A 25,079-nucleotide genomic window follows, 5' to 3' on the forward strand; every position below is an offset into this window, starting at 1 on the left:
ATTAGTTTGTTTCTCCTCAGATTGTTGCCGCTGTTCTTTGCTCTCAGGGCCATCTCCTTACCCTTTTCCCCTTTTCCCTTTTCCCGGGGCGTGGGCCTGTGGGTCCCCCATCCCCTTCGTCACGGAACTGGGCCAAACGCCCGTAAACCATTGACAGGGAACGTATTTGTTTAATTTTCTTGCTTACAGTTAACACAAAAATGACCTTCCTCTAGCAGCCTGCAAAAACATTTACATTCCTGAACTAAAGATATATCTGAAAAGCAGTTGTTTACAGAGACTTCATAGATCTCTAAATTAAACAGATCATTTCCCATCCAAGTTTAAGAATATAGCCACCTATCTTTCTCTATTCATTTCAAAGAGAAATATTTTTCTCTAATGCACAACATGCAGCAATAATGGTAAATATTTTCTTATAACTTCTTAAAGTTTTTAATTTCATATTTTTCTCAGTGTTCTGCTTATGAAGGTTGGAAGAGCTGGCATATGCTTTTTTTTGTCTCTTTCTGGTTACTTATCTAATTTATGTACTTGATTTTTGCATGCAATTTCTCTATCTTTTAGCTTATTTTCTGTCCTGCCAGCAGTATTTTATTTCTACAGAGCCATAAGCCAATGTGATGGCAGTTAATGCTCTTTCAAACTAGTTTCATACTCTGCAGGAAAAATGCTTTTCAGCTCTCATTTAAATATTTGTTTTCCTGTTTTTAACAGTGGAATTTAACAGATTCAGTGGTACTTCTTATGACCCATGCAAAAATGTATATTTTATAGCTGGATAGTATTTGACCTTCAGTGCCTTTGGATTTATCCTTTCTGAAAGCTTTTCATTGTTCTGTTATTTTTTATTTTTAGCCAGTACATCCTACATCATGATCGTTATGGTAAATAGTATCCTAGTAACAGAAGGAATTGGCTGTTGAACTCTAAAAAATATTAGCTTGTATTATATTTCTAACAAAGAGAAAGGCTGGAGGCAAGCTTTAAATACCACGAAGACTAAAACCTGAAACTATGAAATGAGAATGGCTGGAAACACCTAGCACTTACACCATATACAACTTGTGAATTTTAGAGTAAATTAAAGACATTAAGACAATGAGGAATGAAAAGTTATGCACGAATCAGTCTGTGTATCTTCTGTTGGTGAAGGATCTCACTCAGCAAAGCTCCTGAGTACAGTGGAATGGCAAAGAGTCAAACTGCAAGCCCATCTTCAAATACCTTGCTCAGCAACAGGCTTTCTGCTCCTATTCTTACTGGATATGTACTCAGTCTTGTGATAATACAGATTATTAAGAAATTTTATCCATTAAGGTGTTGTAACTAGTTTTATACCCAATATAATTCAGGCTAAACATTTTTAACTTAAGAAACAAATTGTAAAAAACACTTAGCAGATGGAGATCTAAAATAATTTTGCATGCATAATTCAAGCACTTTATTTATTTGCTTGGCAAATAAGTATTTCTGGAGATACTAGAAGATGGAAGACATAAGGTATTTATGTAAAAATGTGAGCTTTTTAACACCACAGATATGCACACACTATATTAGAGACTGACTGCTGTATATTAAATGTCACGACTTTTTCCAGAACTTGAGCAGTATTCTTCAAGTCCAGCTCATTCAACAAAATCATAATTGATGTTAACAGAAAATGTAAATTGGAAAAGATTTTAATTTACTGTTGGCAAAACTCTATTCTAATTAAAAAATATCTCATCCTAGTACAATAATTAAAATGCTGGCATACAAAATGATTAATATGACCTTAAAAACAAATTGCTTGACCTGTATAATGATGGCACTTCTTTTAAATAATTTCATTAAGATCTTTCTTCACTGATTTGCAGAGCATGGTGGAGACTAAAAGAACTGAAGATCAGATGAAAAAAAAAAAAACAACAAACAAAAAGCAGCAAACCAACCAACCAACAAGCAATCAATAAAAGAAGCTTTTGGCATTTAGTTGCAGAATTCTGATTGTGAAAAGCTTCCTTTGAACAATCTTGAAAACATTCTTACTTTACAATAAGATTTTAAAGATTCCAGGAGATCGAAGTGAGATTCAGCTGCCTAAACACAAACGTATTGAGGTTTATGCAGGTTTTGCTGGTTATCCCATGCCTCTTTTTTTTTTTTTTTTTTAAATATACGAAAAAGCAATAAAGAATGACTTCTAGGCATAACCAATCTCGTCTGAAAGTAGTCATACAAGTTACGCTAGACATATCTTGTTTTCCTCTCTCTTGGGTAGAAATGGAAGGTAGCTCAGCTCTAGATACATTCAATGTGAGTACACAAAATTAAGTAAGATAAATCTGAGACCTGGAACTACACTACTACCTATACTGACTTCTGAAGCTTTCTGGAAATACATTCTCCCACAATGTCTGTGGACTCTGATCCTGTTTTCAGAGCATACTTGACAATGCAAGAATGGGGTTCTTCCTGCACAAGTACAGATTTCCTGCAAATTCTGTGATCAAGTAAAAGAGATCATTCCTCTAAGCCTTCCTTCCTTGACTCTTTTCTAGATGGGACATGAAATTTAAACAAAGCAGCTGGCTGAGTGTGAAAAGAGAGTGGCAAAAGAGAATCACAATAACTTCAACCTTTCCTGTACGAGCTTTGCCACTCTGTAGGCAAGGATCCTAGACTCACTGGATCAGGGAGTAAGTAACATAAAGTGACTTTGTAGCCCTAAGGTATGTCTCTTTCTGCTCTAGAGGTGATCTATGTACTTCTTGTGATTAAAAGTACTTAATCAGTCTTGAAGTTTTTTAGCAAGGCTGTCATCACCACCTAACTGAGTGTCCTTACCTCTAGGGAGTACTATCCTCTTCCCGATTCCCTGAATTTATGATTGTTTGCTACCCATTGGCACAGTATTAACAGAAAGATGGGTGATTTTCTTCATTCCCAGTATGTATGCCTTCACAAATTTTGATCTCGTCCCTCATTCTCCTGATAATTTGCTTGGCTCCTCTAATCTGGATTGCAGATGCATTCTCTGATGAACTCCACAGTCGTTTTTTCTTTGTTTGTTTATGTTATATGTTTTTTTTGTTTTTAAATTAGCCATGCCATAATTGGTGGTCCAAGTCCATTTTTTGCCTATGGACTCTATACTTTCTCCCGCATCACAGCAAGGCTAGACAGTACAGAATGAAACTGTGTCTGGGGCCTGTAACTGGTGTCAGAGATGGGAAGCACACCCAAAACATCAGTTTATGAACATACTCCACATTCTCTTGTTTACCTCTTTCCAAATGATCTATTCCTTCAGCATTGTCAGGTTAGTGTAACTAGCTTAAAGGTTTGTACCCTGAGAATCAGTTGGATAAAAGGAGCCACAGCTTATGGTTGAGGGCTGGTGCCTTTCTACAATAACTGAAAGAGGCTTAGGTGTAGCAAGATTTCAATGATTAGCAAAAATTCAGTTCCAGTTTGCATCATTTTCAACACATATGAGGAACTGTGGCAATAGTCAAGAATGGTTCCTCAGAAGTCTCCTAGAGCACTGCTACCTATCTGCAACTTTACCTAAGACAGTTTCATGGATGAAAACCTCTTCTTTTGCATGAAAGGAGGTTGTTACACTGTGATATCAAGACGTTTATCCATTACAATCCACACTCGAACCTTCACACATTAAGGCCATTATCTAGATTTTAATGAATAGTCACATCAAACTGTGTAACAATCTCCTTTCACACACAAAAAAGGTTTACCTCTATAAATCAGTCTTAAAAAGTCTGCCAAGCAAGATTTTTTAAATTGAACTGCGTTCCCCACTATAGGTCTGGAAAATAAGGAGAAATCCAAGAGAGATTTAAAACTGAGCCCACATTTAACATGTGAACATGGCATCCATCTATGAAGCCTGGTACTGAGTGCTTAGAAACTGATAGGCACAACTGTTAATCTGCAGCTTCCACATAGTGCTCATTAATGTCACTGCTTGAATTGCATCTAAACACTTCATTGTCATTAATTTCCAGAAAGAGCAGAATGCCACCTAGCTGCTAGGGATGGCCTCTCACTACAGAATTTTGCTGAACGACAATCAAAGACAGTTGTCATTCAGTGGCATAAATCTTGCCATCAAGCAGGATTTCCCCTTATTTTTATTAAGTATCACAGGAGAGCAGGATGGGGCCCCAAGCAAATTCTTTTGCTGAATAATATGTTGTTAAAAAGCCTGGTCAGAGATCAGATGTTGCTGGATGAATGTGTTTTTCATATGTATTAGACACTGAGGTGTTAGGATCTAAAATTCCTATTCTAACAATATATCTTGAGCTTAAACAGTTATCTTACTGGTAGCATTAATCAGCTGCTTACCAATGCATTGCATATGATCACATGAGATTGGCAATTGCAAATCAATCAGAACACTTTTCTAAATCTAATTATTTTGTTTATTTCACAGGAGATGGCATTGGGCAAAAGATAAATATTGTTTTTTTTCACATGTGGTACAAGTTACAAGTTCCTAGTGATCGTTTTTATCACTATCACAGGCAAGTCATTTTTAAAGGTTGTTTTTTGTCTTCCTTCAGAGCTTGGTTTCATTTGAGAGCAATGACGACCATAGTAAACTGAAGATATTCTCTTACAGCCCAATCTAAGTTCATAAGGTTTTTGAGATGCTTTGTCTCTAACCTTTTGTAATAAATATTGTTACACAAAGCAAATTCATATGAAATTCTCTTACGTGTCAAAATGAAGTGCTCTGCCTTATAATTTCAAGAACTTCACAATTTTTTTCATATAAATCAAGTTCAATTAAATATTATTCATATAGAAAGGCTTTATTCGTTGATAACCATAGAATAAACAATGTCGAATGGGCTACTTTTGTAACTGAGTTGGCCATATAAGCATTTCAAATACAGTTTTTCTTTTCAAGAGAAATACCTACGGCACGACTCTTTTATAGGTAAGACTGACATTTCTCTACCCAGGGAAGCGAGCACGATTAATATTAAATAAATGCTTTCTAAGTATTCAGAGGGTGCTGTTTTAGCACTACAAAATTGATCATTCAAAGTCTGCACTGTTTGATAACTTTAACTAAAATTAAAGATGTGACCATAGGATAATCGAACAAGCTAGTGTATTGCAAGCTTCAATGGGAAGCTGGAATCCAGTTCTTTCCATGAGCTTAGAAAAACTTCAGTGATTGAAGCTTTTGTTGGTGCAAGCTCATTGCTCTGAGTGCTGAGCTGGCAGACTATAGTTGCTGTGGATAATCTTAAGAACAACTTGTAACATCCCTTCTCTGTTGTGCAGGTGAAGTTCTAGGAAGATTCTTGTTGCTTTCAATGTGAATGAAAACTACTGAGAACATTGGAATGTTCTGGAAAAGCCCCATGGTCTATCAGTGTTCCTAGCACTCCTTGAGTTATCTGCAGTTGTTGCAGCCAGTGAGGCTGGAAGGCCTGAGGGTCTGGCTCAGGTCTCCCGGCTTTCCCAGGAACAGAAAGTGTGACTGCTGCTCCCTCATACCGCGAAATTTCAGATTAAGATATCACCTCCTGAATGACGACTTAGGGGGAGCATGGGATCATGCATCCCCATGGGCCCCCAGCAACTTTTCATTTGGCAGCTGGCACGACAGGGACCAGCTAGCCACAAATGTGCCCTTGTTCATCTTGCTCGCTCACAGTTCCTGATAGACTCAAATACACTTGCAATTAGTAGGACTCCGTCTTCAGGTTGGAGACAATCCTCAGAACAACATTTGCTCCCCAGTGGCTCCCAGTGCAGAGTTCTGTTACGCCAGCCTCTCCTCCTGCCCACACACCCAGCCTCACTGCTTGCAGTGTACTCGTCCAAGATGAGTACTCCTGAAAGTGAGCTCCTCAAAGCATATTTCTGATGGTGTACAGGTAAGGCCAGAGGAAAGAGAAACAATAAAGACGCAAATGTCTGTCTTATGTACAGAATTTGCATGTCCTAATGAAAGTTAAAAAAAAAAGTTTTAATACATGTCCCCTAATGACAACAGCTGTACAAAGCGTAACCAATGCATTAGATGCTTCAGCAATTGTGCTTTCCTATTTGATCAGTGCACGGAAGTAAAAAGGCAGTATAAGGTAAGCTAGCATACATGGCATTAAAACATTGCATTCCTGCAGCTATGCTTGCTCTCTTTTTATGACTTTCTCAATTATTTTCCTATATTGAATGACATCTTATGTTAAATTTTTCTACATTGTCCACACATTTGAATGCCCAGATCTCACATTATGACTATGTGAGATAAGCTGTTGCTGACAAGTGATGACTCTCACTGAGCTGTGAAGGACATGGACCATATTCACTTCGATCACTGAACTTTCAGTTGGATTTCACTGAACTGACTCCCTCCAAAAGACTGTATTTTCTTTTCTTGTTCTTTTTTTTTTTTTTTTTTGCACAGTAATTTAAGGCAAGTCAGAACATTCCAGTTTTTAAAAGCCAGGAACCTTTGACATCCAGTCCGCAAGGGAGAAATATTGAAATAATTCCATGTGGTGTCCAATGTCTGCTAAAAGAGGAAAGACTGAGAATAAAATAGATATAAGTGATTGACATCTTTCTCCACATGCATCTTTTTTAGCCATCTGCTCTCTGCTCCAGGCCCTAACCCCACTTGTGTTAAAAAGTGAGCACAGAACCTACATGCACATCTGAAGTTTAAGGATACCTTTATACAGCCTAGTTTTCCATCTCTTACATTGTATGTTTTATAGAGAAGGTGACCAGAAAGTGCACCTTTACCAACTCACTACTTTAAGTACTTTTTACTCTTTCAGTATTCCTAGCAGTTAGAGAAAAACTGTTATCATTCTTTAGGAAAAGATGAGGAGCTGAGAAACAGAGTTAAATGACTTGCTCTGGGCCATACAGGGACTCTGTGATAAACTACAACGTGATACTGTTAAATAATTCTCTAGAGGAATATACTTTCCTGTGAATCTGAACTCACAGTTTAAAATAATGTATTCTACTGTCAGGCACCATGTTACAATATAGATGATAGTTAAATGATAGATTGAAAGCCAGTCTCAAAGTAAAAGAGTTGCACATTCTCCTTAAGTCTTCCTTGCTAATAAATTGTGATTCACATATATACCATCAACAACTTGTTATGAAAAACAAAACTTTCCATATTAGATCAGGCAATGCCATAATAAAAATGGTATACCGTACTTCTCATTTTATTTCGCAGATAAACAAGAGTATTTTAATTACCATGATCTGACATGCTATCTCTAGAACAGAAGGTGCAGTACTGGAAGATATAATACATTTTCAGTACAGGGAAGGTTTATTTTAGGCATTAAATGAAATAGCATTGCAATGAAAAATACTATGTATTTTTAAAAGAATCTTTCTTGAAGCAACAGTTGTAAAAATGAACTTCTGATTTTATTGCTGATGTCAAAATATTAAATGCTATATTAAATTAAATTTTGGTAAATATGAAGCTTCTGGCACAAACAAGAAATAACTTTTTTTATTCAGGGTACCTTGTGTGAGCTTTCATTTCTTAGATTTTATAATGCAATGTTAATTCTTGCTGGAAGTTAAATAAGTAGAAGGTTTGCTGACTCAAGGTGCTGTAAAAATCACTTCATTTCACAGACCACTTTTTACTTTCTGACAGATCAGGGCAAAATATCCATTGCGGTCAACATGACGTGCAAATTGGAGGACTTGGTGGCAAAGAAATAAGTGGAAAAGGGTTTCAGGGGTTGAAGATTTTAAGAAAGGACATAAGAGAGACAACACCAAAACCCAAGGAGGGTATAAAAGAAAGTCTCTACTCAGTCAAGAAGAAATCAGAGCAGAAGAAAAATTATCATTTTTGGTAACTCAGACAGGCAGCACAGATCAGCTGCTATGCTGAGAGGAAAAACAATTCTTGAACCTGCAGAAAGTAAAGACATAACAGTAACATAGCATCTTCCTGATGAAAAGTAGGCGTGGATGTCCTTAACAGTATAAACTGAGGTCCCTGTTAAGGTCACAGCCTAGAAACTGTGGAAGCAAAAGAGATCCAATGATGCCTTGTCTGAGTTTCAGCTACATACCTAACATATATTTTTGCCCATATGATTCATCAGGAACATTTGCTTGCAAAGACTACATAAGCTGCAGGAGAGCTGTGGTAACTGGAGAGAACATCCTCCAACCTGGCTGCAGTTAGGCTTCCCTCCAACTGCAGGGCAGGTGTGGAGGGAGCAGCGCTAATGAGCTCTTTGGCCACAAGATGGGGACCAGGAATTTGGGAGACATAGATTCTGTCATGAACACTACAGAGGAGTATTTGTATTTAAACCAGAGGGATCTTTCTTACTAAATTTATCTTGTACATTCAGTGTTTAAATAAAGCAAGGAGGGAATTATGCCGCATGAACGGCCACCTGACAGCTTTCCAGATACAATATAAACAGTCCTGAGAGGCTACTGGGGAAATATCTGAACTGACTAACTTCATCACCACACATAGGATTTTGCTACAGAGAGGTCACAGAGCACGTACTTAAGTACACAGTCATAAACACAAGGTGAAACATCAAAAATTGGACTTCAAGGAAAGAGTACAACATTTCCCAAGACAGGAAATTGCAGGAGAAAAATCAAATAAAATAGATTTTACAGGGAGAGAAATATACCATATATCACAATATATTTTTATATGACAGGCTTCGGCAGCTCCCAACAACTGGGTCACAACCTCAATGTCTGCTGGCTGAAGCTACTGCATTATTATCAACTGAGATCCCTTTTGCATTAGTGTTGCACTAATACCACCAAACAGATTGTAATACACCATAATGTTGGAATTAACTAGTGTTTTCTGATAAGAAGCAAGTCACCTTCTATTATCAAGCATCAAATCATTTTAGTATTTTGCTGATATGTTCTGCTCTGGTAAAAACTGCCAAATAAAATAGTTTGCCTGGGTATAGAGCAAACAAAAAATGTGACTGAATAAGACAAAGATAAAAATGGATACAGAAATTAGCCCTGAAGTATTGTAGATTTCCCAAGGCCCGAGAACTTGGAGACAGTTATATTTGGCTTAGAGAAAATGTAAATGCTCAAGTCCAAGTTTATTCTCTGAAAATGGTAAATCTCATTCAAGGAGCTTAAGTAACAGCAAAAATATTTAAAGCAAGACCAAATATTATGTATTTGTGATGCACACTGCACTTATCCGTGGAAGAACAGGTATGGTAAATAAATACGTTTTAAAAAAATTACTATTATAGTATAAATTTGGAATGCAGCTATTAAGTATGGACCAAATATTTCATTTTAGCAATTAGGTTATGAATGTCAGGGTTTGCCTACCTTGGGGATTAAACATTTATTTATTTACTGATCTAATTTTGATGATGGGGTAAGTGAGAGAGTATGAATTTGGCTTGCATGTTTTCCAGGAGAGTTATAGTACTCATTTAAGCACCCACTTCTGCACTTGAAGTGGTTTCCTTTCCAAACAAAGGTTGATATCATGCAGCATGATGCTAGTGAGGGAACACCATTTTAATGTGGACTAAGGTCTTCCACTACACACTATATTTTTATGGCACATGCAATATTAGATTCTTGGCAGTCTGTTTATTATATCACTGATATATCACTGATATAGCTATCAAATCTGTTCCTTACTTATCTATCAGTTATCAAATTACAGTCACATGGACCTCTCCACCACTATATCTCTATTTGTTAATTTTTGGTAGAATGTCATAATAGTGGTGAATAATACTTACTGAAAAGGACTGTAAAGTATGCATTTAGTGGCTGTAGTTGGCAGAAACAATAAGTAAATTCCTCAGCGTGTAAGAACAATGTTAAAGCTGAAAATGCAAAAAATGATCTCCTCTAGAAAATGCATACTTTTGTAGATAAGGGCAACAAAATGTTCTTTATACAATTTATTGTATTATTAAGTCAGAGCAGATGTGTTTTAAGCTCATTCTCATGGCATATTTTCTAAAATTCTACTGTAATATTGTACTAAAGACAGTTCATCCTATATAACAAAGACTTCTAAAGCTATCTAGACATTCTCCTTATTCTGAGAAGGAAAACAAGGAAGTTGCAGTTTGTTTATCCAGAATGCACCTCTGGCAGGATGTTTTCCGAGTCATAGTCACAGTAGCAAAACGGAAACATGGATGAGCAACATAGCTGGAGCCACGGCTTCCAGAGAAGGTTGTTCCAGGACAGCTGGTCAGGGACAGCTTGCAGCGATCTGGTGTGGTTATCTACTGCGAGCTGTATGACCCTGAGAATTTCATAGAACTGACTCTCTGTTTCTGGGGTCAGTGGGACTTTCTCTTCGGGGTCTCTGGAGAGATCGAAGAGCAGTGGGGGATCATGGTGTGTGACAAATCCTCCGTAGCAAAAGCAAACATGAGAGTCATAGCAACCACTGGAATCCTCAGGACTGAAGTTTGGAGTGAAGAAAAAGACCTTCCAGACAGATTCACCTGCAGTTTACAAAGACAAAACAATCAATGATAAAAAGACCAACTGAAAATCCTCTAGTCTTATGAAGCTCTAATTTACACCACAAGAAATCAGTCTCTCTGTACAACCTCTGCCAAAGAGGAGCTATAACATACTGAAACAGAAAAACAAAATCAAACAAAACGTTGATTTTCATGCTACACAAATTTATAAAATAATGATGATCACTTCAGTCTCTTGGAAGAATTAGAATTAAGTAAATTACAGAAGACTTAAAAGAACTTTGTGTTTTTAAGTAAACAGTGAAACACTAAATATTTACAAAGATATTGCATTGTCTTCTTCAAGACATATTAAAATGTACTTTTGCCACTTGACCATATCCAGACACTGTTGGGCTATGAATGATTCTCATTTCACTAATAAAAATAATTTCATTTCTTATCTTTTTCTCCCTTCATCTCCTTGTGGTATTAACACATCACCCTCTGCCACATGCTTACTTTGCAAACATGTTGAGACAGAGATTCTCATTTTATTAAATGCAATGACAGGAACTGCTATAACAGATACTGTCTTAGGCTGCAAGATGCTTTTTCAAAAATATATAACTATTACAGTAGTTCAATTTTTAGGTGAGACATTGCTCTGTAAAGTGGGAACCAAACATCTTCCAGAAAGGTCATTATGACTTAGCTTAATACGCTGTGCGCAGGCACTGAACTGCCTGCACTAGAGTAACTTTGTTCAATGTTTTCACTATTTAAGATACAAATAAATTCCTGTGCTAAGAAGAAGGAAATATCAGTCATTTCCTTCAAGAAACAGTCTTGAACAGAAGACTAGAGAACCTGAAAATACTTAACAAGAAAGGAATAAACAGGAAATGGCTATTACTCTCCTCAAGGATCACAGAACAGGCAGGAACTGACAGGCATTTTAAAGGAAGCACACAGTCCTCCCCATTTGGGGTAGCATGCACTTCTCCAGAAACAGACCAGGGAATAATTAGTCAGAGTCGAAATCTGCTTTTCATTCTTAATAAAAGTAGGATAATAAACAGCTGAAATCTATGATGCCTGACTACCTATCCATCTGAGCATATACAAATGTCAGAAATACACAGTCATTAGTTATTAACTTTCCTCAATGCCCTATTGCAGAAACTTTTTTCACAGAACCACACAGAACCACAGAATGTTACGGGCTGGAAGGGATCTCTGGAAATAATCGAGTTCAACCCCCTGATAAAGTAGGTTCCCTATAGTAGGTCACACAGGAAAACATCCACGAGGGCTTTGAGCATCTCCAGAGAGGAAGAATCCACATATCTGGGCAGCCTGTTCCTGTGCTCTATCAACCTCAAAGTAAAAAAAAGTTTGTCCTCATGTTCAGATGGAACTTACTGTGTTCCAGATTGTACCCACTGTCCCTTGTTCTGTTGCTGCACACCACTGAAAAGAGGCTGGCCCCATCCTCATGACTTCAGCACATTCGAGATTTGTAATTGTCTCAGTCTTCTCCAGATTGAACAGCAGCAGGTCTCTCAGCTTTTCCTCATAAGAGACATGTCTGTATCACATCTTTTATTTTAAATACTAGGGGAAAAACTCCGTGGTATTTTGCTGAATTAAGTCCACAGAAATTTTGTTATTCTAGTAACTTGTTAGATATTTATATGTGCAATGGTGGTTAATATTCATTAATCAATTCAACCATTCACCAGAATAGAAAGCACTTGAAGGTTAGTGAAGGGCAGAAATGAACTGGTACATCACATGCTGTAACTACATCACACTGAATGTTTAAAGAAAGGTTTAAAGACATAAATGTTTCAGTGGATTAAAGAGTCACAGACTGCAGTTCCAGTTCATAGCATGAATTTAAAAGAAAGTAAGTGACCTTAAGATTCTTTACAGCTTCTTCTATCCTGCAGCATTTTTTTGCATTGTAAGAGAATTTACCTTAAGGAACAAATTCAATGACAGAACATGGAGACTTCCAGTTCATTTAGTCTGCACTTAAATCAGGGTCAGAGGGTGATGGTTATTATACGCATTAGTCTAGGAGTACCCTCTGAATGCTGCTTGAGAGTCAGAACAAGGGAAGCAGCTCTAAAGGCAGAGAGCACCTTGCTGGCACAGACAATAGGATGTGGCAAGATTTATAAGATACCAAAGGTTCTGGCTGTAACAGCAGCAATGGCTCAGTCATACTGGGGAGGAGGGACAGGACACGACTGGACAGGATAGCAGCATTTCTCTGCCTCCTTTTCCAATAATATTTTAAAAGATTGATTTAGTATTTGAATTCTTTGTTGTTTCCTCACAATTAAAATTAAAAATAATAATAATCACAGAATCACAAGATTTCAGGGGTTGGAAGGGACCTCAAGAGATCATCGAGTCCAAACTCCTGCTAAAGCAGGCACCCTACAATAGATCACACAGGTAGGTGTCCAGACAGGGCTTGAATATCTCCACAGGAGACTACACAGCCTCTCTGGATAACCTGTTCCAGGGCTCCATCACCCTTACTGTAAAGAAGTTCTGCTACATATTCATACGGAACTTCCTATGTTCAAGTTTTAGGTCACTGCTCCTTGTCCTATCACTACGCACCCCTGAGAAGAGCCTGGCCTTGTCCATTTGCCTCCCACCTCCCTTTAGATATTTATAAACATTAATCAGATCCCCCTTCAGTCTTCTTTAACTCAGACTGGACAGATACAGGTTACTCAGTGTTCCATCATCCAGGCCCTTTATCATCTTTGTGGCCCTTTGCTGGACTGCTTCTAGGAGATCCCTGTCTTTTTTGATGTGGGGATCCCAGAATTGGACACAGTATTCTAAACATGGCCTCACCGGGGCAGAGTAGAGGGGGAGAATCATCTCCCTTGACCTGCTTGCCATGCTCTTTTTAATGCACTGCAGGGTACCATTGGCCTTCTTGTCCACAGGGGCACACTGCTGGCTCATGGGGAACCTGCTGTCCATGAGAACACCCAGCTCCTTCTCTGCAAAGCTCACCTACAGCAGGTCATCCTCTATCCTGCTCTGATATATGCCGTTATTCTTCCCCAGGTGCAAGACTCTACACTTGCTCTTTTTAAACCTCATCGTGTTCCTCACTGCTCAACTCTCCAGTCTGTCCAGGTCAACAATCTAACACTCCTCCTCAGATATCTTTGAACTTATGCACAGAACATTGCCCAGAGCAGAAATATGCTTCTCATTTATTGAGATTTAAAATACATATTCTGGGAAGCTATGTGATTCTATACTAAGCATTTATTCTGGCTCTTTAAAAGTGTTTGATTGTCAGGATGGACAATGAAGAAATGGCCAAAAGGCACTATTAATTAGTGCACTGCATGTTTTTGTAGACCATGCAATATTTACTCCATTTGAGAATTCAATTCAAGCACCATAATACCTTGAAGGGCAGAAAAATGCCCATGAAAGCTCAATGGTCAGGCTGTCTTACCATATATCTATCTTTGATAGAATACTTCTGCTGAATTACTTTGAAAACAAATTTTCCATCAACTCTTACATTGTTGGATACTGTAGCACCAGGCCATTTCAAGGGCTTACACACAGCAATACAAATTTAAGGATTTGCGAATTATTGTAAGACATGACAATAGGTTCATATAGGTAAGTTCAAAGACATGGGAAAAAAAGCAGAAACATGGAATTTGTACTACGAGCTTTTTTCCCTTACAGAATAAATAATTCTTCAGGCTTGCCTATATCTAGAGCAATTGTCATGTTGCAAAACATGTGGGATTGGAGACAGACATGTGTGACATCATATCAGGTTTGAATTATATTGCTAGTTTTTTGAAGATCTGATGGTTGTCAGCTATGCTGCTATGTAACATCATGGCTATATTGTGCAAAACACAGCCTTGGCAGAGCAAGGCTGTTATTGTACAATGATCATCTATTGCACTGCAGTGGTGCTTCAGACGATCTGGAACTTCATGAGGTGCTGGAAAAACACCAGTGCAGAGTTTAACTACCCATCGCCTAAGCATTATAAAAGCTAAAGCATACCTGTCAGTGTCTGTGGCTATGGAGAAGCCAGTGTAATATATTAGGAGACATAAAGAGCTGTCGGACTTCTAATCTGTAAAGCTGATGAGCTGTATAAGGATATTAAAAACGGAGAGTTCTCTCCCAGTTTCTCTCAGCTGATATAAAATCTCATTTTGTCAGAAGGCTAACTACAAGGATCAAGTTAATCTCTCAATAATTAACAGTACTTTTGTTCTTCAAACCATTTGGACTCTCTTCTTATATAAAGATAACTATATCTCTCTTCTTCACTGAGCCTAGCTGTAAAATTGTCAGGGTTCCCTCACAGTCAGTATATCAGAGTCCTTCCAAAACACAGAAGGCAAACTAGATATCTGTAGCATCCTTTGACATCCCTTCCCAGTGCTCCACAGCTTCTTTATTCAGCATCCATTTTTCCTGCTCAGTGAATTGCACAAGGGCTTCACTTGCTCAGTCCTCAGAATATCACTTTCCTTTGCACATGTAAAAAAGCAAAAGTCACAAAAGGTGTACATATAAATAGTTTCAAGTTAAAATAGGTTGCAATTAGTTTGCACAAATCTGCTATGAACATAATTACTAAGCATTTGATCTCCTTAACAGATTCCTCTTCAGTTTTATTATCTTTCATCTATCTGTTTATTCTCTCATAATCACACAGACAATCAGAACTCCAATAGACAGGTGGAGGCCAGAAGGGTAAATAAAAGTACCTCAGTAAAATATATTAAGATTTCCAAGATGACGTGACACACTGGATATAGATGTCATTTCTGCTATACTAGCACTGTGCTTAATTACCAAGGGCTATATCCTATTTTACGATACGGGCTTGAAATAAATAGGAGCTATTTCTGTGTTACTGCCTGGACCTTATTTTTGCTGTATTTAATCTGCAGTGGGTAGATCTAGGCTTGCTACTGTTGTCGTTTCCTTTGTTCATACTATTTCGTTTCTTCTTTTGGTAGAAGAACAAGTTAAACAAGTCTGTTCTTCATTGCAAATTGATGAGCTGGTCTCTCCTTGAGTTAAGACTCAGTTGAGCATAACCCTTTGGTCATAGCACTACATACAAACGTCAATTGCCCACAGACTTCTCCTGTATTTCAAGAGAGCTCTGTAGCCAAGTTTAGCTCTCACATTCTAACTAAAGCCAGCTCTTCAACTTTTGTACAGAGTAGCAGATTAAAGTTCAAACTTACTTGAAAATACTCTTCAGATAACTTGCTATTGCTGGATTGACTCCTTTCTTCCTGCTTCTTATATCTTTGGAGTAACTCAGAAGTTCTAGGTTCTCTACTAATCTTATATAAGGTAGATATCGCATGTATGTCCTTTACTCTTCAAAAATTTAACTATTTAAAAAAGGTTTTGGTTGTTGAGTTTTTGTAGAACTACATATGTCATATGGAGAATATTCTTTAGATACATTTATCTGGGTATCTTAAGATGCTCTACTGTTACCTCAGACAAAAGACAACATATTATATCCCACTGTAGGTGGAAAATAACCGAGTGATATTCAAAGACATAATGTTAGTTCATGAGAACTGGTTGTTGGTAGAAGAGGCTTGCATGAAGAACTGTGCAGAATATGGAGTACCTGAGCTAAAAATATGAAACAAAAGACAACAGTGAGCTGATGAACAACTGCAGTGGAATAAGAAGGTTCCACTGAAGTCTCTTCATGAGTCAAGATAATCTGCTAACTGGTAGGAGCTGACTATGAATTATCCTTCTGAACTCTTCATTACCATCTTCAAAAACAATGACTGATCATTTACACACAAATCAGTATAGAAATTATGTTTCTAAAATCAAAAGTGCTAATGCAATGTCATGCCTCCTGTTTGGAAGGTGCAGCTAACAGGAACATGGAAGAATACATTTTGCCCTGGAAAAAAAAAATTCACTTAGAGTAATCTAATGCATGTAATCCAGACACTTGCTAAAGATTTGCTTCAAAAGTCTATTCACTTGTTGAATTGCCCATGTGATTCTCACTTCATTTAAAGAGCAGTCAATATCATTCTGAAGACAGAAAATAATGTTGGCACAAACAAAATTATTGGTAATTTCCTATCTATTTCCTATGCTTTGCATGTACTAGTTTTCCAGTGGAATTAGAAAGAGATATAGATAAGAAATGAGAGCAACACACTTAAGAATGTAACAATACACAGCCAACTTTCTAAGGATGACAAAAATGAAAGAGAAATCTACTCAGAATTGTATTTTGTCTTTTGTCCTTTCTGTCCTTTAAAAATTGAGAACAATAATTCCTATCTGACATAAAGTGGATGCTATCATCCTGAGTGATGTAAACAGGCATGCAAGATTCAGATAGTTATTTTCCTGATATTGAGGCAAACCTACAAGACAAGGATGCAAAAACAATTCAAAGCAACTACTGCAAATATTTACAGACAAGTTTAAACTTGCCTGCGGAGAATGACATGAGTGTCCTGGTGGACAACATGGTGACCATGTGCCAACAGTGTGTCCTGGTGGCCAAGAGGGACAATGGCATCCTGGGGTACATTAAAAAGAGTGTGGCCAGCAGGTCTAGGGAGGTGATCTTCCCCCTCTGCTCTGCCCTGGTGAGGCCATACCTGGAGTCCTGTGTTCAGTTCTGGGCTCCTCATTTCAAGAAAGACATGGAACTTCTAGAGACTGTCCAGTGGACAGTCACAAAGATGATTAGGGGCCTGGAGCATCTCCCCTGTGAGGAAAGGCTTAGAGAACTGCAACTGTTCAGCCTGGGGATGAGAAGACTGAGGGGGCTCTTATGAGTGCTCATAAATATCTAAAAGGCAGTTGTCATGAGGATGGGGCCAGGCTCTTTTCAATAGTGCCCAGTGACAGGACAAGGGGCAATGGGCACAAACTGGAACACAGGAAATTCCATCTGAGTATGAAGAAAAACTTGTTTACTGTGAGAGTGACAGAACACTGGAACAAGCTGCTGCCCAGAGAGGATTCCCTTTCTCTTGAGATATTTTAAACCCAGCTGGACACTTTCCTTTGCAATCTACTGTAGGGAATCTGATTTACCAGTGGGGTTGGAGTAGAAGATCTCTAGAAGTCCCTTCCAACCCCTACAATTTTTCCCTGACATTTTTTCAAAATTTGAACATTAAAACAAATTTTGATTCACAGAATGTTAATGAAATATTCAAAACCAATTATCTGAAAATTGATAGTGACTTTAACCTTTAAATAGAAAGAAGTACACATCCAAACAAAGACAGAATTACGCAGAGTAATAATAAAAGTGAAAAGCAGTAATTCTGTATATTCAGTAGCTTAGAACTGTGTACACTGCCAAAGAATACTGAATATAATTTGGTTTATTTTAAAAATTTCAGGACAAATGTGAATTCAGGAAAATTTCCTTACATGTGATTCAGGTAGTTGAATATGTATATTTTGTACTTTTAGAAATCACTGAGGTACTTAGAAAATCTGAAAGATTTATTTTTATTTCTAAAATTGAATCATTTAAATATAAATGATGACATAGCAAAGGGAAGTCTTTTTGTTAGACTCAAAAATGGAGTTTAAAAAAATTGTTCCTTATATAGTGCTAAAAATTCAGTATCAGTCTGAAATTTAAAAATGAAGGAAAGAAAGATGGAAAGAAGGAAAGGAAGGAAGAAAGAAAGACAGAAAAGAGAGGAAGATAAAGAGAGAAAGGAAGGGAGGAAGAGAGAAAGAGAGAAAGAGAGAAAGAAAAGAAAAAAAAAACAAATCTGAGTCCTCTGGTTTTATCAGAAAGAAAACTTAGAAAAAATATGCATATATTAAGCAATTAGAACTACAGAAATGGATATTATCTGATATCCTGGCAGTGTGCTAATACACGACGCTGCAGCTGGTAGTCGAATTATGAGGGGAAAAGTTTAAATTTGTTTCACTAAGCCTTTTCTTTGAAACCAGTACTTGAAAGGAATGGAAAACAGACGCTTATTGAAGGTTTGTGATGCAGAATAATATGATTTATGTACAATAAATGCAGCAGAAACCCTTCTTCCCCCAAATCCTGAATTAAACATAAACACTAAAAGGATGTATCATAGAGTGTTATTTTAAAGACAATCAGCAAGATCTCTCATATAAATTTATTCCTAAGAAAATTTCTAGAAGTTGTCTATTATCTATTTTCACATGGACATGTACAAGATTAAGGTTTTAAAGAGAAACTCAGTAGTCTGTCAGTGTGAACTTTTATGCAAAAATCAAACCTCATTTTGCAGTTCTCCAGCCAGCATGAATACTTGAGTTTGAAGAGACGACTAGTTTTAGGAAAGCAATGGGAACATTTTCTTGTCCTTAGTGGTATGGAATACGGACACAGAAAGCTTCAGCTACTCTCCAGCTGACAGTAAGTGATGGAAAAGGGAAACAACCTTGACATTTTCCTACTTTCCGGATTAAGGAAGGCAGGCATGTGGCGTAATGAAAAACAGGCTTCACCATTCTGAGGTGCTATAATGTGCTAAAATCTCCTTCTTACCAAAAACAAGATCAGAGAAGAGTCTCCTGGGGCTGTAAATGGAATGAACTCATTTTAATTGCAGTGTATATAGAACCTAAGTGAAGAGAGCTCAGAATTATTTTGAAGACAGGTTACTTCAGCTCTGTCATTCAATTAATGTAAAATCATTCTGGAGAGTGAACGCCATTCAGTCAAGCATGAAGTAATCCAAACAATCAAAGTTTGTAACTTTGAGGTTCTTTTTTTTTCATAAGGAGTGGTTCACTGGTTTAGTGTCCAGAAGGTTCAGCCAATGCTGTCCATGATGCAGCTATTCCCACCCCTTAGTTTGCAAACCAGGTGAGAGAGAAGTACAAAGAAAAAAAAGGAAAAAAAAAGAATAGCTCATTTTTAGCCTTACTCCTGCTTTAGTTAATCCTTTTAAAACAATTCTGTTCAGATCAATCCTATCTAAAATACTTCCAGCACAATTTGAAATATTTTGTTTCATATAATGTATTTCCCCATCATTCCTTTATTTCCCTTGTCTCTTGTGATTTTAGACAACTCTCAGGTCAAGTTTTCACATTTTAAGCACTTGCTGTGCAAGAAACTGTTGTGTTTTAAAAATATTAGAAACTTCATAAACTTCATGCAAAAACAAACAAACAAAAAATACACAAACAGGCCCAAAAGGATTCCTGATTAGCCCTATCAGAACTCAAAATAATTAGAAAATAAATTAATTTTCACTTCAGTACAACTTTACTTTTACTTTATTTCTCTTGTTTAAATAACGAAACAATGAATAATTACAAAAATTGGATAGCGTCTCTTTTATTTGATGAAACAGACTCTGAGATGCTGAAATTTCCAATGGCACAGCTAGGAAACCAGGCTGGGATTCCTCATTCCCTGAAATTAAACACTAGCTGAAGATCTGATGCAAAAAGTACACCTTTTTTAATACAGAAGGTCTCTGTTTCATTCCAGCTTCATCAGCTAACTAGGAATTTATGCTTCTGTTCTTATTATGAATATGAATAAATATTAAATAAATATTAAAAATAATAAAAAAGACAATCTAATTAATTTTTCCACTTTATTTGTCTCTCTCAGCTAGAGTAAGTAGGGAAAAGAGCACTCCATGTCGCAGTGTATGAATAGCTCTACTGGATAGCTTCACAGTAATTCTGCTGCCATTCATAGAATCACTGAAACATTACAGTTGGAAAAGATCACTAAGACCATCTAGTTCTACCATCACACAGTGAACTGAGACAAGAAAATAGAGTAAAGGTTTTGTCATATTTGTCAAGGAAAACATTCTCCTACCTAAAATATTGGTAACAGAAATGTGTATCTGATGATTAGGTCAATTTTCTTTAGCTTGATATAAACAGTTTTGTGTTTTCTGTTTAAGATAGAAATGCTCTTCTTTCTTTCAGATGTTATTTCACACCTACCAAGCAATATGCCCATACTCTGTCACCCCAATTCAGCTGCACCTGTTCTGATGTAAGTTTCAAGACAGCAAATTAAAATAGTTAATCGGGTAGTTTAGGTAAATGACACTTGATGCTTGTTCTGCTTCCTCCAGCTGTTGTGGTTGAAGCACTGAAAACAAACTAGGGATTTGTGAGAGCACTGGGGACTTTTAGAGTTTTTCCTTGATTTTGATGCTCCATAAAGAGGTAAAATCATGTGGAGAAAAAAAACCCAACAAGGTGGCAAATGAAGAGTAAAGATGATGCTCATAAAGCAAGTTTGGAAGTAAGAGAAAAAAACTAACTTCAGTAATCAAGGGGAAAAGACCAGAATGACCTTCACTAAGGAACAATAAATGATTGATACAGATGTTTGATAGAATGCAAAATAAAAAAATAAAGTGTATATCAACAAAAAAAAATCAGGAACAAGGAAAGAAGCCAAAAAGAAAACTAAAAGTTAAGTAAAGCAAAACAAAACAAAGAAAAATACCACACACACGAACAGAATAAAAAAAAAAAAAAAAACAAAACAAAAACCCAACACCTTGTAAGAAAATAAAGGACTTCCCTAGAGAGAACAGTGGAAATGAATGGACTTGCAAAACTAAGAGACAGAAAAGGCAAATGACAGGAAAATTCTTGTGAAGGTCGGAGTTTATTATAGTTTTTGCAGAAAAAAAAAAGAAAGAAAAGACACATACAAGCATCTATTCAGATAACCAAAAAGAGATTCACTATAAGTGAGACTAGGAGCAGAGAAATAGGGAGAGAAAGTGAAATAAAGAGATGGGAAAAGGATGAATACAGGGTAAAAGAACACAGTTCAGAGAGGAGAAAAAACTTGGTCCAGCAAAAATGTGGTTTAAGTGAGCTGAAGACTCATGAGTTATCCCTGAAGGGAAAGTTTATTTCTCCCACATCTTCACTATTTTAAATTAGATACTTGTTGCTTTTGAAATCTTTCATAGGCTTGTGTAGATAAACCAGTCGAGAACTGGAGTAAATCCACATTATGCCGACACTTGAATGTTTTTCATGGATGGTGACCCTCAAAAACAGAAAAGTGGTCTGCCTTCCGTTGAAGAAATCTCAAGCAAATACTTTGCTATAAGATTATAGCATGTGAATGTGTAAGCAACAGCAAAAAATATGCTCATGTGTCTATGGAAACTTCTTACATACTCCTACAAGTTTCTGTATGATTTCTCTAATAGATTACACCGCCACTGCATGTTGCCATTAAGATAAAAGCTGGTAACAAAGAATGAGGTTTAATGAGTCTTACTGAGGTTTATAAAGTGATTGTGGGGAAGGACCCCCATGCCTCCACAGTAAGAGCTGCCCCAATCAGCAATAGCAATTACTTGTAACAAATAAAAAAAACACCTCTCAGAGAGTTGATGCTAATAGCCAAAGTAAATGACTATTTTAGTTCTGTGTTAAAAGGAAAACTGAGCATAAGAAGTAAGTGGCACTTTCTTAATTGGACTTTAAAGAGCTTTAAGCCAGTGTAACTCAAGCCAGGATCTGTATCTAATCAATGCTTTTCTGACTATTCTTGTCAGATCTTTCAGGACACTGATGCATGGATAAAACGATATTCAGTTATGCAAAAACAATTCATCCCTTGTATTTTACTACATAGTCTAACCTGTCTATCTTATATACTGCATTTTTGTAGGCAGCCTCTTATCTGAACCTCTGCTGATTTAAAAGAAAAATGACATTAATTACATTACATGATCTTAAAATTCCCAGTCAACTTTAAAAGACATACAGTGTCATTCTTGACACTTAGAAAAACATTCATTTCTTTCACATTGTGAAAAAGGTGGCAAGATTAAAAGGTGGCCTAATTTTACATGTAAGGCACTCAGGATTTACTGCTCAGTGCTCTACTGCTATTTATTATGTAATTCGACAATCTGGTCATCTCACCTAATACTGGATCTCTGAAATGTGTTCATTTTTATGAAAGCTAGCTGCCACTGTTCATTGATCTGCTTTTTACCTTTGTTAGAATTCTATGTTAGGGTGAGAATAATTCTGCTCATTTCTCTTTTAAAGATAACAATTAGATCAGATCAGATCAGATGCAGAAGCTTAAACCTGCCTGTTGTTAGCACCACCCTCGGAATTTGCTAAAAACCTAAGATGCAGGAACCCTGAGAACTCCAGCATGCCTTACTGGCCCTGACTAGCCCTATGTTGGAACTCCATCCACACATCCTGCCCAAGTGCCAGGATCCCTTTTTGATCTTAGTCTGAGGTCACCACTATTGCTGTAGGAGTGCCACTCCCAAGCCCCATTTCTGGACTGCCTGTGGTTGTAGCCTTTCTTCCACCTATGTCTTCATTGCTATCTCTTCCTGCTTCTGACTGGACTCTATGAATAGACCTTGAATCACCTAGAGACCAGTTCACCTAGTTAGGGGTTAGTGATGGACCCTGTTATTAGCACTCAGCTCTGCTCATTCTGCTTGGGTACTGCCAGTGAGGGTACTTCCACATCTAGGGTCGCTTGTAGTTCCTGACTTGGCCCCCTTATAAAGCCCCCCTTGCTCCAGTTGCTCCCTGATAAGAGGTGACCAACCTTGTTCCATGGTTGTCCATAATACAATTACCTCTAAGTCATCATTCTTCAATGAACAACTTTCTTGCAAAGTACTTTGTTTCCCTTATCACAACAAGTGATGCTTTTAAAAAGAGATGGTTAATTTTATTTTTTCTTCTCAGTTCTCTATATATCTCTATCTATTGCCTAGTGCTCTTACGACGTGAATATGAAGTTAGTCCTTTGCTCCATAATTGCTTCTTTATTACGCAAAAATAACCAGACAGAAGTCAAAGATACTGAGTGGATTTGCTTTCATAAACATCATAGAGATTCCTGTGAAAAGCATTTGTGTTAAGTTCTTTCTACTGTAGTCATTTTCAGAGTAAGACACCGCCACAAGTCAGAGAATCAAACTTTCTACCTCTCCAGTGTTCTCTAGCCCATATTCGATTTGACTTGGTAGCAAATATCTATTCACAAGATGCTGCTGGTTATGAAATACCCTAAAGTATTCACAGATTGTGAATCTCACCTCAAGTATGTTTAAAGTCCCTATATTTAACTGAGGTAGCCAGAAAATACAGAAGCAACTTTGCAGACCTTTTTCTTGAAAACAAACAAAAATATCCACAAAACTTCCTTCTTCATAAACATAATTTTTTTTAATGTCTTACTCATCCGTAAGAATCATTGAATGACCTCTGAAATAGTCACTAGCAAAAATACATCTGAATTGACTCTGCTTATGTGGTGTTCATATCTTTCTTACATTAATATATGCAGTTTTCTCTGTTCCAGTTTTAGGAAATAAGAACAAAAGCTCATTTCAGGTATTTCAAACGAATTTTCTTTTTGTCATCTACCTCATTCCCCTGCCACTGCATGATTGTTCCCTACAATGTATTTTTTAGAGCTTTCTTGATAGATGGTTTCTTCTATTGTAACTTTTGTGCTACTATAATTCATTTCCTTTATTGCTGAAGACAAAGACATTTTATTGGCACGCTCCTTTCACTCAGTGTTTTATCTAGTAACTTTTTCAAATACATATTTTTCACAAACTTTTGCTGGAGTTTTAACAAAGATTTTGGTGCAGGTGTTTGTTCATTTAGATTGCCCCATTCTTCATTGCACTGTCTATTCCAAATTTCATTTCCATGCCATTTTTAGAGTTATGATCTTCTGAAGTGAATATCAAAATTCCCAAGAATTTACTGAGAGTATGATTTTACCTTGTTTGCCTTCAGTTCAACAAAGTATTTGTATTTTAGTTTCAGAATCCAAATACTAATCTCATGCTTAAATTAAGCAGAGCACAATGTTATCTGTGACTGAAGCTACTTCTGTGCTCAGCTAATTGTTTAAGCAAGCATTTACAAGTGTTCTTCAACTCCTATTAAATTTCATTTATTTATTTATTTATTTATTTAGAAAAAAATTGCACTCCTGCTTCCTTATAACAAATGTTTTGTATACTGGACAAATCTACACTGTGTATATGTTCGACTTTCAGTTCCTACCTTGCTGAAGATTAGATTCATGTCTGCTTAGAAACACCTTCTAACTTCAAACATAAATTCCTCAGTTTCCCAAGTTCCTGCCAGTAAAATCTTGTCTTTTTTTCTGGTAGCACATGGATATTTACATGATATGTAAATGGACATGTATAGCTTCCCCTGGTAATTCCAGGTGTTTTTCAAACTATCTGGTGCACGAACCTGTATCTGAACAAAGCCTTTCTTGGGCCCACTGGAGAGATTCAGCAGCATAGAACAGTCCTACGCAATAACCAGAGTGCTCAGCTGAGATTTAATCAACTCTGGAGTGAGTTAATCTCAAACCAGAAAATAAGCCGTAAGAGATCTGGGAAGCTCCAGCCATTATCTTTCATACTATATATCTCCTTACAATCTTATGTGTAAAAAGACAAAATTGCTATGATTTCAGGCAGTGTCTGATTTTCATCCTAAAAATGACTACAGTCCAGTTCCTAACTTAAAACT

The 25,079-nt window shown here is 37.0% G+C and overlaps 1 protein-coding gene across 9 annotated transcripts in view; it reads right to left on the minus strand.

Moving 5' to 3' along the window:
• STS (steroid sulfatase) overlaps positions 1,418–25,079 on the minus strand; it is a 113,488-nt gene continuing 89,826 nt past the window's right edge. For 7 of the 9 annotated variants that reach the window (XM_021411070.1, XM_021411032.1, XM_021411009.1 and 4 more), the window contains 2 exons: positions 19,846–19,944; positions 1,418–10,508 (listed from right to left, as the gene is read on the minus strand). In XM_021411070.1, the coding sequence (XP_021266745.1) occupies positions 10,126–10,508; positions 19,846–19,944 (482 nt within the window). In that variant the 3' untranslated portion in view covers positions 1,418–10,125. The remainder of the gene's footprint in view (positions 10,509–19,845; positions 19,945–25,079) is intronic. The other 2 variants (XM_021411060.1, XM_021411079.1) reach the window with 1 other exon arrangement.

The sequence above is a fragment of the Numida meleagris genome, chromosome 1 (genome assembly GCF_002078875.1).
Source record: "Numida meleagris isolate 19003 breed g44 Domestic line chromosome 1, NumMel1.0, whole genome shotgun sequence".
NCBI classification, from domain to species: Eukaryota; Metazoa; Chordata; class Aves; order Galliformes; family Numididae; genus Numida; species Numida meleagris.